This window comes from Sinocyclocheilus grahami, unplaced genomic scaffold (genome assembly GCF_001515645.1).
Source record: "Sinocyclocheilus grahami isolate Dianchi unplaced genomic scaffold, SAMN03320097.WGS_v1.1 scaffold341.1, whole genome shotgun sequence".
In the NCBI taxonomy this organism is placed as follows: domain Eukaryota; kingdom Metazoa; phylum Chordata; class Actinopteri; order Cypriniformes; family Cyprinidae; genus Sinocyclocheilus; species Sinocyclocheilus grahami.
The window spans coordinates 406,398-420,095 of NW_015505520.1; the positions used below are offsets into that span (position 1 = coordinate 406,398).

Here is a 13,698-nt window from a genome sequence, read left to right on the forward strand (position 1 = left end):
TTTAATGTTTGCCTACAAAACCACCACTGGCTCTGCACCCATTTACCTAAATTCATTACTTCAGAGTTATGTGCCCTCTAGAACCTTGCGTTCTGCAAGTGAATGGCATATTATTGTGCCATCTCAAAGAGGCACAGTCACTTTCACTGACTTTTTCATTTACTGTTCCCTCCTGGTGGAATGACCTGCCCAAATCAATCCGAGTCATTAACCATCTTCAAGAAACGACTAAAAACACATCTGTTCCACCTTTATTTGAACCTCTAACTCTAACACTTTCTATTCTATTTTAATTCTACTTTATCTATATTTATCGTCTTTTTTATGTTTTATTTATTTTTATTTTAAAAAACAACAAAAAACAAACGCTAGCTTTCTATTTTTTCTATTCTATCTACTTGTTTTTCTTTGTGTGTGTGTGTATAATATATATAAATATATATGTATATATATATATATACACCTTGCTACGTGTACTGCGTTAGGCTAACCGAGACTTGTCATTTGCACTTATATATTGTTGCTCTTTTGTTAGTTTTGACTGCTTCTATTGTCCTCATTTGTAAGTCACTTTGGATAAATGACTAAATGTAATGTAAATGTAAATGTACTTATTATAAGTGTACCGTAGTGATTCGGAATAATACAATAACGCGGTTTGGAAGATGAATTCATGATGTACTCGCTCATTCTGTACATTTTGCAAATTTTGAACACAGAAAAAGTTATAGTGCTGCTTTAAAATACCAAGCCTTATTTTATTTTCCTTACTAATAAAAATAGAGCATGATAGAAAATAAACGAATAATCCAAAAAAAATCGAATAAATCCATGTCAATGAAAATTCAATAGCGAATGTAGGCCAGTGGTTCAACTCCAGTCCTCGGGACCAGGGCTGGACTGGGACAAAAAATCAGCCCTAGCATGTTTTGGTCCAGGCGGCCCACCACCACTTCGATATATATACTATACTATACCAGTCAAAAGTTTTTGAACAGTAAGATTTTTAATGTTTTTTAAAGAATTCTCTTCTGCTCACCAAGCCTGCATTTATTTGAATCCAAAATACAGCAAAAGCAGTAATATAGTGAAATATTTTTACTATTTAAAATAACTATTTTCTATTTGAATATATTTTAAAATGTAATTTATTCCTGCGATTTCAAAGCTGAATTTTTAGCATCATTACTCCAGTCACATGATCCTTCAGAAATCATTCAAATATTCTGATTTGCTGCTCAAAAAACATGTATTATTATTATTATGTTGAAAACAGCTGAGTAGAATTTTTTCAGGTTTCTTTGATGAATAGAAAGTTTAGAAGAACAGCATTTATCTGAAATAGAATTTTTTTGTAACATTAAAAATGTCTTTATCGCCACTTTATCAATTTAAAGCATCCTTGCTAAATAAGAATTATATTACATTATATATGTATATACTGACTCCAAGCTTTTGAATGGTATATGTATAATGTTACAAAAGCTTTTTATTTCAGATAAATGCTGATCTTTGGATCTTTCTATTGGATCTTTCTTACTGTTCAAAAAATTTTGACTGGTAGTGTATGTATGAACACTCATATCACATCTTGTTTTGGATAAGAATAAAACCTCAGGTCCGACAATATCATGTCTTTTTTTATTTAAATCTAGCTTTATTTGCATTGGCCCATGGAAACCTCTATGAACACACTAGACTTGACTTGCCAAAAAATCACGGGGGAAGAATTTACGTTTTATTGAAAAGTGTTTATGTATTCTACACTCATGGCGCGCACACACATTAGGATAGGTTAGATGCCTGCCTCTGCTGCGAGTCTCTATAAAGCACTTTCCAGATTCAACTACTCTCTTCTCCTCCTGCCTTGCTCTTTAGCCCGCATCACTCACCGCAGCGCTAGCCTGTTCTTGATAAAGCTGCTGTGAAAACGTGGGAAAAGCCGACGAGGAAGAAGTTGGGGTGACGCGATCTTTATATAGAGCTAAATTCTTCATCGCTCCGTCTATAGCGCATTGTGGTTGGATGTTTACGCTGTCAATACAGAGACAAACCAATGGGCCACTGGCTGCTCGCTGTCCGTGCGTGATGGTCCTCGGCAAAAAAAAACCATTCTATCGGCCCCTTAAGTGCGTCGGCCCACCGGGAAAATGCCCGGTATGCCCGATTACCAATCCAGCCCTGCTCGGGACCCACTGCTCTGCCCATTAGGCCTATGTATGCGTCTCTTATCTGACACACTCAGTTCAGTTCATGGATCTCTCTCCTAACGAGCTGGTGATCTGAATCAAGTGCGTTAAATAAGGAAGACATAGGAAATGTGCAGAGCAGTGGCAGGTTAGATGCCTGCCTCTGCTGCGAGTCTCTATAAAGCACTTTCCAGATTCAACTACTCTCTTCTCCTCCTGCCTTGCTCTTTAGCCCGCATCACTCACCGCAGCGCTAGCCTGTTCTTGATAAAGCTGCTGTGAAAACGTGGGAAAAGCCGACGAGGAAGAAGTTGGGGTGACGCGATCTTTATATAGAGCTAAATTCTTCATCGCTCCGTCTATAGCGCATTGTGGTTGGATGTTTACGCTGTCAATACAGGAGACAAACCAATGGGCCACTGGCTGCTCGCTGTCCGTGCGTGATGGTCCTCGGCAAAAAAAAAACATTCTATCGGCCCCTTAAGTGCGTCGGCCCACCGGGAAAATGCCCGGTATGCCCGATTACCAATCCAGCCCTGCTCGGGACCCACTGCTCTGCCCATTAGGCCTATGTATGCGTCTCTTATCTGACACACTCAGTTCAGTTCATGGATCTCTCTCCTAATGAGCTGGTGATCTGAATCAAGTGCGTTAAATAAGGAAGACGTAGCCTACAAAATGTGCAGAGCAGTGGGTCCTGACTCCCGAGGACTGGAGTTGAGAACCACTGATAGCTTTAAAAACATAACAAAAACATGCATTTGCAGCCTAGCTGAAAACAAACATCTAAAATGATGTACAATTTATGTGTATAATAAGTGATGTACAATAAGTACAATTCATACATAGCCTAATACATTGTTAAATAGGCTAATTTATCTGATTCATTTTTTAATTTACAAAGGGACATGAGTTTTTTTAAAGATAGCCGATGTCCACAATGCCCATACAAAATCAAGTCTTTTAAACTGTAGTTCATTTGTCCCTAACAGGGGGGACATTTTTGGTCTTCAGTTTTATTCTTTATTTATTTTTTGCCTAAACTTGACCTAAATCATTTTCCAGATGTTTTTTTTATCTCCCTATCATGATTGCACAAATTGAATAAAGCAGATTTTCTGTATTTCATGTTGTCCAAAAGGCACCGAATACAAAGAATGAGCCAGTTATCTCTGCAGTCTTATCAGAGTTTTTGGTTGTAAATAAATATTTTAATTTTGTAATGCTTGCTGCCGTCAGAAGTGGCACGTCTTTGTGGTGGAGCTTTTTAAAATGTCTGAAATACAAGATGTAAGTTTAATGATGTTGCATTATGTCAATGAGATTTATGAGAGCAGGAGAAAGTAAGCATTGCAGCATAAGGAGGATATGCAAGAAAAATCATTTGGAATGTTTTTTCATTTGGAACATTTTGCTTTAAATTCCCTTGACTTAATCACTTAATCACCCTTTTAAAAAATATCCATGATGTGCAGGTGGTATTGGACCTTTTCGTTTTAGAGAGCATTTCATTGGACAAAATAGTTTTTAAAGATGTAAAGGCATTTAAAATGAATTTAAAAGTGAATTTAGTCAGGTTTACAAGGCTCCTTTTAAAAGCATAAGCTTTATGATTATATTAATTTCAAATCGGTAGATATGATCTCCAGTCATAACCACACAAATAAAAGCAGACACTGAACACAAATCACAAGCTCAAACAGCTTTGGAGTCTTTATTGGTTTTGCTCAGGATACTAACATTTTTTTTTTTGGTTATTTGAGTTTTATACCATCAGTCCCAAAAGAAAAATAAATTGTATACAAAAAAAAAAACTATAAGAAAAAAAAGTATAAAAATAAAGTAAATATAAATCGACTGTATAAAAGCACTGTTAATGTTCAAAGGTATAGATTAACATGTTCATTATGTTACCAAATAAACAAGTAAAAAGACAGCTTTATATATCAAATTTAAAGATCTACCAAGCAAAATATTAAGGCTATGATATCAAAACTGTGTTTACACTACAGTAAAAAACCTTTAAGAAAATAAAATGACAGTAAGCACATCTTTACATACATTTTTGCCTGTCAAGATGCGTACAGGACAAATGAGTGTAATTTACATGCAGTATCCAACGATAATTCTGTTCAATGTCTTATGAAGTATTAAGGTTACTTTATGGTCTTCAAGCTTTAAGTTTGGACAGTAGTTTACATTAAGCATACAATTAGACATATAAAACAGCTTGTGTTACAGCATTAGGTCTATCGAACAAAAGCAGAAAGTTTCTTCGCAACCCCCCGTATGGCAGGCTGTATCTGTTCTCTTCAAAAGGCACCACACATTAAGTGTTTTAGACAGATGAGGCATCACTTTTAAGCTACAATGCGTGATACAATGCGTTCGTTATTGTGTGTAGCAACAGCAAGTATAAAAACAACAGTCTCAAAGACAAATGAAAGCCTCTATCTGAGAGAAACCCATATAGAGCTAACATTTTTATAACATTATGTGTCCCTCTTTATAGAGGTCAATCTAAAACAATCTAAAACAAAATAAATATAAATCGACTGTATAAAAGCACTGTTAATGTTCAAAGGTATAGATTAACATGTTCATTATGTTACCAAATAAACAAGTAAAAAGACAGCTTTATATATCAAATTTAAAGATCTACCAAGCAAAATATTAAGGCTATGATATCAAAACTGTGTTTACACTACAGTAAAAAACCTTTAAGAAAAGTAAGCACATCTTTGCACTGTTTTGCACTGTTTTACATACATTTTTGCCTGTCAAGATGTGTACAGGACAAATGAGTGTAATTTACATGCAGTATCCAACGATAATTCTGTTCAATGTCTTATGAAGTATTAAGGTTACTTTATGGTCTTCAAGCTTTAAGTTTGGACAGTAGTTTACATTAAGCATACAATTAGACATATAAAACAGCTTGTGTTACAGCATTAGGTCTATCGAACAAAAGCAGAAAGTTTCTTCGCAACCCCCCGTATGGCAGGCTGTATCTGTTCTCTTCAAAAGGCACCACACATTAAGTGTTTTAGACAGATGAGGCATCACTTTTAAGCTACAATGCGTGATACAATGCGTTCGTTATTGTGTGTAGCAACAGCAAGTATAAAAACAACAGTCTCAAAGACAAATGAAAGCCTCTATCTGAGAGAAACCCATATAGAGCTAACATTTTTATAACATTATGTGTCCCTCTTTATAGAGGTCAATCTAAAACAATCTAAAACAAAATCAATCTAAAACAAAATTCAAGGTATAATAAGAAAGCTTTAAAAACGTGTTGAAATGTGTTAAAGTTTGTAAACATTCATTACAAGGTTAAAATACAGTATACGGATCTCTATCTTGAGTAATTATTTGACACAAATTACTCGTCAAGAAAACAATCGTGTAATGTTTAGCAGGCTAATGCCCTCGAGTTCTGCTAATAAACACCTCCTGGTTATACTGTTATTGTGCAATGTTACAGAGGGAATGTAGACTGTATGAAACACGAACGGGGCATCAATTCTTTTCACGCATCTTTTGAAATGCATTTTCTAAGGGCTCACAGCTTGGTGTTTGTACGTTTGCATTGATAGATTTCAAGTATTTTTCTCACACCAACAATACCATGGAAATGCGTCACATGCAAGTATACTGATTCTTTTACATAATAAAAAAAATCTATGTAGATTTGTACATTCCTTAGCCAGATAAGCTGTAAAATGTTTGAACTTTAAAAAAAAAAAAAAAAAGATTTTAAGGCAACATGAACAATGTTGTTTTTTTTTTTTCTCATGATAATAAAGGACCAAATCTACCTGCATGTATCGAGATGAATCCTGACAGTTTCAAAGACCTTGACAGGCACATCAATATAAAAATGGCTAGTACAAAAGCTAACTGTGTTTTTACTAAGTGACACTCTAAGCATCACAACACAGCGTCTACCTTGAGTTTGGTCAAGACTGCCCACGTCCTCAAGTCAGCTCAACGTCTCAGCTTGTCTTTGCAAAGCTGAGATCGTCTTGTAAATGTGGAGGTTAGCTAGTCTCCAAGAGCTCCTTATTGAGGACATTTGGTTTTGTACTTTACGATGTTTGTTGTGTGACTTTGGACTAACTGATCACGGACTACGTGTGTTATTCACAGGCAAAGTAGTCCTTCAATGGGGCGAACAGGTGCCGGATTACAGGAACACTCCAAGACCGTCCCAGTAGCTTCTGTCTGGCGCCACGGCCCATGTTGGACACATCAGTGTAGTGGACAGGAAAGCCAAAAATCCTGAGGAGGAGAAAGTAAGAGAGTTTTTGGTCAATTACGTGATGCATATTTCTTAATCTATTAATTCAATTAACAATACTAAAAAATGCAATTTATGAATATGAATGGACTTCAATACACGATGACTTGAAAAATTGAATTGTTTATTAGAATGAAATTTGGAATGAATTTGAAATGAATTTTGACACTTAAAAGGCATAAAGTCAAAAATCAGGGAGGTAAAAAAAACCTTTCTGATATCATAATGAATGGAAACGACTCATTAAATGAAATAAATCCTTGAAAATAAACTTTATTAAATAGGCTAATCAAGCAGTTCATTAAATATTCAAATGATTTTTAAAAACCTTTGTCCAACTCAAAGTGAAACCTAAAACAGGAAATTGTATCATAGAAATAACCACTGCAGATCTTTATGACTGTTTGTAAGTCAATACATCTCATAAACTATCAGATAATTTGACATTTTTATGACATGACAAGGTTAGTTGTAAAATGTCATATGGTACAAAGAAAAAAAAAATTGTACCTTGACTTTTTATTTTTGATATGTTACATTTTACTTGATGGTTACAACACCTGACATTCTTAGAGTCATTCAATTTAAGTGATTGTTGAAAAAGTTTTTAAAGGTTTTTCAAAATCATATGAAATCAGCACAAGTACACAAGCACTCGACTTTTTGCTATAATAAAAAAATCCAATTGTTGTTGTTGCGAACTCACCTCTCGAGCTCAGTGCACCACAGGATGTCCTCTTTGCCGTTCATCATGACAGGGAAGTGTTGGTCTTTGCCCTGTTTGATGGAGTTGGATCGTGTTGTGATGGTGCGTACCTTACCAAACTAAAGACAGAGTTAGATTTAAAGTTTTTCTCCTGGTACAGCCTGCTCAAGGTCATGAACTGAATAAATAGAGTAAATCAATAAAGGCCCGTTGGCTTTACGCATAACTTACCTTGGCAACACGGCCATGTTCCAAACAGTCCTGAAGCTCTAATTTATCCATCCCAGATGCACACAGCGGTCTGAAAGAAAGTGGATTCATTTCAAACTTGCATTAAGTACATATATCATGTTTTCATTTGTATTGTGATGCTGGTCAAAAAGGTTTAGAGATGGTGTCTGGAGATTATTTAAGAGGAACTGGGGAAGATGAGATGGCAAATACCTCTTCATTCCTGGCAGGTTTCCCCAGAAATAACGTGCCCTGTGTGCAGCTGATACCTCAATGGCATCAATCATCACTGGATTACACTAGAGATACACAAAAACAAATTGAAATCAGAATTAACCAGATCAATCCATCTCTAATAACAGCAACCACTGATAAAACGCCAACCTCCAGGAATCGTGAGATGTCTCTCTTATCATTGACGCTCATGGCAACCACATTCTCAAACATCCAGAAGAAAGGTCGGTCTTCCCATTCCTTTGGTTTGGCTTCACTCAAGAGGCGGTAGAACTCAAAAAACAGGCGTCCAGTCCCCTCTAAACACAAAATAGTGCATATTTTTATATGTTTTATATTCTGAGTGGTTGCTAAAGGACTCTGACTGGTTGTTAGCATCTCGCTATATGGTTGCTAAGGTGTTCTGGGTGATTATGGCCCTTAGATATGGTTTGGGTGCAAGTAAATAAAGATGAGACATGGAAAATATTAAAAGAAAACGAATAAATGGACAAATATATATGAAAATTCTAAAATGTATAAGTGAAATCTATATTTTCTTATTCCTTCAGTTCTATTCAGTTATTTTATGATGTTTTTTATTGTTTATATTTTCCAAAACATTTATATTTTTTCTGCAGTGGTTCTCAGCCTTTTTGACTCAAAGGCCCCCAATAAAGGGTAAGAGATCTCTTCCGTAATTTCTGCTGTATTTATGAAAACACCACTTGCTTTTTTATTAACAGAAAGTAGAAACGTTGATATATAAATTAGCCACAATGCATTTTGTGATTTCTATATATTAATATACATTTTATTAATAATGATATATTACTTTACATTATTTTAAGTCATCATGTGACCCCTTGAAAGTTTGCTTTGAGGCCCCCTAGTGGGACCGGACTCCCTGGTTGAGAACCACTGCTGTAAAGCACTTTGTAAACATTGTTTTACTATTTGCTTTAGAAGTAAAGCCTTACTTGCTGTCTTAGTAATTAAAATGGAAACTAACATTATATGTGTGATGGCACAAATCCACTTAAGAAGCTACAAAATTCTTGTCCGTCATGCAACCCCACAGAGGATAAGCAGTTTTGGAAAATGGATGGATGAATGGATAACTCTAAATAAACAGTTTTAAAGGGCTCATATGATGTTGCTAAAAAGAACATTATTTTGTGTATTTGGTGTAATGCAACGTGTTTATGTGGTTTAAGGTTCAAAAAACATTTACATTATTTTCCACATACTGTACATTATTGTTTCTCCTCTATGCCCCGCCTTTCTGAAACAGGTAGATTTTTACAAAGCTCATCGGTCTGAAAAGCGAGGTGTGCTGTGATTGGCCAGCTATCCAGTGCATTGTGATTGGCTGAATACCTCAAGTGTGTGACGGAAATGTTACGCCCCTTACCATACTGTGATGCCATGTCCCGAAGCGACGAGACAAAAACATTAAAACCCATTATAAACGAGGCATTTGTTGCATCCAGTGGGGACATAATTACTGATTATAATGACATATACTGTCTTTTTACGTGTTGCGTTGCGTATCGCTCCGCGTAAACATAAAACCATTTGTCTGCATTTATAATCGGAGAAACGACAAACAACAAGTACTACTCTACACTGCTCAAAACTCGCGTTTGAATCATCAGTGGCAAATTCTTTAAATATGAAAACATACTTACAGGTTGTGAGTCAGAACATTGTAGTCATTGTAGGTTCAGGAAACTGTCCTCTGTTAAATGCGCTGCACACACACAAGTATTTGGTTTGTGTGTGTGTAAGTTGTATTTACAACAGTGTTGTAAATACAACTTATCCACTGATTTGTAGTTGTGTCCTCTTTTGGAAGGCCAAACAAAGTAGTTTTGCTTTCACAAGGAAACACACAGCTCTGTTATGCAAATCTTCCCACACAGTGATGTAGACATGTGGGGGCGTGTTTAAATGAGGCGTTTTAGGAAGGTGTGGACGAGTCTTAACTTTTATAAAGAATATATCTTTGAGTTTGAGACTTTAGTCTTTGCAACTTTAGGGATCTTATCTATTTATGAACAGCTTGTAACACTCCAAGAGTTGTCTCTGTCTGCTCTCTCGTGAATCAAAGGACTGTGTCTGTACACTTGGTTCCGAATGATTCAGATTTTCCTTAATGGATATTTCCACAATTATCAAAGTGAATATCCATTGTGTGATACTTCACGGTTTTAGTTGTGTAAATGCTCACATGTATGTGTACGTTTGCAGGCCTGACAGTGCTGTACCTGGAGATGTATTAGTTCTGACTAAACCTCTGGGAACTCAAGTAGCAGTGAATGCCCATCAGTGGCTGGATATAGTGAGTACCGCTGTGTGTTAGCCTCAAATATGACCTACATCTTTAGAATGATTGCTTGTCTGTTTTTCCCCCCTTTTTTGTAGAAGTTATGAAGAGATAACAACTCCACATGTATCACTGTAATCTCATCTCATTTCTTTCTGGATCTGTTTACCTTTATGCTTAATTTATTTAGCCGGAGAAGTGGAAAAAGATAAAGTTGGTGATATTCAGGGAGGAGGTGGAGCAAGCTTATCAGGAGGCTATGCTCAATATGGCCACCCTCAATCGCACTGGTATGTCATTGCATAAGCTTTCTTAGCGTGGATTAATTTTAACAGTAGGGCCAATATTCAGTACACACACAACCTAGTTTGGCAACTTTGTAGTAGTTCAAATGGCCTGTATGTTTACTTTTCAAATGGTGAGGAAAAAATTTAATTTATTGGTCATTTTTTTAAGGACCAATTCTCACTATTAACGTGTTGCTTATTAGCATGCATATTGGCTGTTTATTAATACTTATAAAGCACATAATAATGTGTATATAAAAATTTGTATATATAATAAATATTATATTGTTGCTGCCGCCATGTCGTGAAGGCACTGTGTGTTTCGTTGTGAAAGCGAAACTACTTTGTTTGGCCTTCCAAAAGAGGACGATATCCACTTCATCCGTGCTGGTCGCTGAGGAAATACTTCAACTTCGCGCTGTGGATCGCCGGATCGGCTTTCACCGTGGACGAAGCGGAGACCAGCCCGGGGTCGTCACATGTGGTTGCCGCAAGCCTGCCAGATGCTCCTTCGTCGAATCCGCCAGCCGCACCATTCTCAAGCCTGCCGTGTGTTTCGTTGTGAAAGCGAAACTACTTTGTTTGGTCTTCCAAAAGAGGGTACGACTAGAAATCAGTGGTTAAGTTGTATTTACAACACTGTTCCAGAACAGTTCAACACAAATATTCAGATGTGTCCAGCGCATTTTATGGAGGACTGTTTCCTGATCCTGGTAGAGTAGACTACAATGCCGGCTGTTCTGACTCACAGACTGTAAGTACGTTTTCATATTTAAAGAATTTGCCACTGATGATTCAAACGCAAGTTTTAAGCAGTGTAGAGTAGTGCTTGTTGTTTGTAATTTCTCCGATCACAAATGCAGACAAATGGTTTTATGTTTATGCGGCGCGATGCAGCGCAATGCGTAAAAAGACAGTATAAGTCATTATAATTCGTAATTATGTCCCCACTGGATGCAACGAATGCCTCGTTTATAATGGGTTTTCATGTTTTTGAATCATCACTCCGGCCTGACAGGGCATCACAGTATGGTAAGGGGCGTAATATTTCCATCACACGCTTGAGGTATTCGGCCAATCACAACGCACTGGATAGCTGGCCAATCACAGCACACCTCGCTTTTCAGACCGATGAGCTTTGTAAAAATCGATGCGTTTCAGAAAGGCGGGGCATAGAGGAGAAACAATAATGTACAGTATGTGGAAAATAATGTGTTTTTTGAACCTTAAACCACATAAACACATTTCATTACACCAAATACACCAAATAATGTTCTTTTTAGCAACATCATATGACCCCATTAATAAAAAACACCCTGCCACAGAGCGGATTGTAAACACATCACCATAATAATTCATGTGTTATGAAACAGCATGTAATTATAACAAATTATAGAATCTACAAGGGGTTTGTGCAGGAGAATGAAAGATTCCCTTAATAAGATTCATAAGAGCTATAATGTCTTACCGTACAGGCCTTTCCTGGCAGGGTTGACAATCGAAAGGTCATTACAGGGACTTCCACCAATCACCAAGTCAAACGGCCCCCATTCAGCAATCTGAGCAACACAACATCACCATCTAGTGTTAGCACAGCTGCACCACACATTCACCTCACCAAAATCCATTAGTTTGTTTCTGAATGTTTTATTACAGAGTGCAACAGTGACCACCCACTTTTTTAGCTGCCTGGAAGTATTTTTCCCAGAAATATTTTTCCCATAAGGACTTTTGAAAAGTATTCATTAAAAAGTTACAAGCCATCAACCAAATTAACCATCTACGAGATGAATCACAACATTACAAACCTTTGATTTGAAGCAAAAACGTATTTGAAAATCAAAAAGACAAAGGTACAAGACTGCATACTTACTGGCTTTCATGATGGAAAAAATTACAATCCCATAAAGCACTGTTAATGACAACTTCAGAGAAATGGATTAAAGATCTTGATTATTTCTTTCTTTAATGGTTTATAAGTTATTAATAATCAATCCCCCTATGGAGAAAATGAATGGTATTTTAACTTTCAGAATGCAACTATTGCACTCCATTTTGAATTCCTACTTTTCTGAAAACATTTAAGGTTCCAACATGAAGTGCAACCTTTTCTGGCTGATACTGTTCCTTGAGTTGATAAGGAAACTCCCAGAACAGTAATTTGGTGTAATTATCAGTCACTGAGGTCAAAGGCGGCATATGATTAGACTTTACAGATGTTCTGCTGAAGGAAACCCATGCTTCAGACACCTGTGGGAATGGCCTGTGTACATCTTTACCCTTGGCACATCTGTGTGCGCCAGTGCGAGAGCGTGTCTGCAACTGGACTCTTTTCAGGCCTTCTCATTCTTTCAGTGTTTCATAAATAACCCAACCCAGGGCCCCAAAACCCCGCTCCAATATATCCCTTCTCTCTTTTCTTCCACGACAAGAGTCCTTTCATGTGTCCCTCTCTGCACTCCCGCCCAATCCAGCTTGGCAACAACAATGGGTGAGTGAATGAGTGATTGAATGGGAGGGTGAGGCGGTGAATGGATGAGTTGAGGAGAGAGGATTTAGAAAGGGAGAAAGCGCTTTTGTGTTCCGTCACTAAGGCTTAAGACAACTTGCGCACCCTGTGTGTGTCTGAGCATTTGAATGTGAGCTGTAGAGATAATGGAAGCCAAACAGAAACTTGGAGGTGTGACGACAAAGACCAGACTCAGGTGAGGCCATTAGACTTATCAAGCGCTGTTGGGACAAGCAATGCACTACTAAACAAATAACTTTGGGCCAGGTGTGTGTGGCCTGTGAGGTGACGGCGCCAATCAGTCTCGCTCAGTCTTTTATCAAATGAAACAGATGAGGGAACAGAAAACTGAGGTCTGGGTCTTACTCGGTTAATATAAACCCTGATTATGTAAAAACAGCAGTAAAACTGACCTCACAGTCCTGAACAATCATTAAATAGTCTTCAGTGAAAACATTAAATAGAGAGTGGCACCGAAAAGGGTTTTGTTGAGTTTTTAGACAAAACAACAAAATAAGGAGCTCAAACTGCTGAAATATTTTAAAGACTCTAAATATTGCACAACACAACTTTACATTGTATTTCTATATCAGAGATGAACTGGTGGAGCAGCCAGAAACAGATAACTATTAACTTACATTTTTTCTGGTGATGTTGCGTACGTCGTGCACATACTGGATTTTTCCTTCATGCCGGACAACTCCCACTGAAATGGAGTCCTCACATACTTCTGATGCAATGTACACATCAACCTTAAAGCCCAAGTCTCTAAGCACTAGATAACCTAAATTAAGATTAAAAAAAGCATATTAAGAAAATCTGAGTGATTAGCATTCAAAATCACTAGTGCCCTATATATATATATATATATATATATATATATATATATATATATATATATATTTATATATATATATATATATACAAACAA

General features: G+C 36.9%; 1 protein-coding gene across 2 annotated transcripts in view; it reads right to left on the minus strand.

The window, feature by feature from the left end:
* Positions 1-5,942: 5,942 nt before the first annotated feature.
* Positions 5,943-13,698, minus strand: part of LOC107603157 (DNA (cytosine-5)-methyltransferase 3B-like) — a 41,540-nt gene continuing 33,784 nt past the window's right edge. For both annotated transcript variants that reach the window (XM_016295872.1, XM_016295871.1), the window contains 7 exons: positions 13,406-13,551; positions 11,727-11,817; positions 7,814-7,962; positions 7,643-7,728; positions 7,430-7,499; positions 7,199-7,317; positions 5,943-6,473 (listed from right to left, as the gene is read on the minus strand). In XM_016295872.1, the coding sequence (XP_016151358.1) occupies positions 6,332-6,473; positions 7,199-7,317; positions 7,430-7,499; positions 7,643-7,728; positions 7,814-7,962; positions 11,727-11,817; positions 13,406-13,551 (803 nt within the window). In that variant the 3' untranslated portion in view covers positions 5,943-6,331. The remainder of the gene's footprint in view (positions 6,474-7,198; positions 7,318-7,429; positions 7,500-7,642; positions 7,729-7,813; positions 7,963-11,726; positions 11,818-13,405; positions 13,552-13,698) is intronic.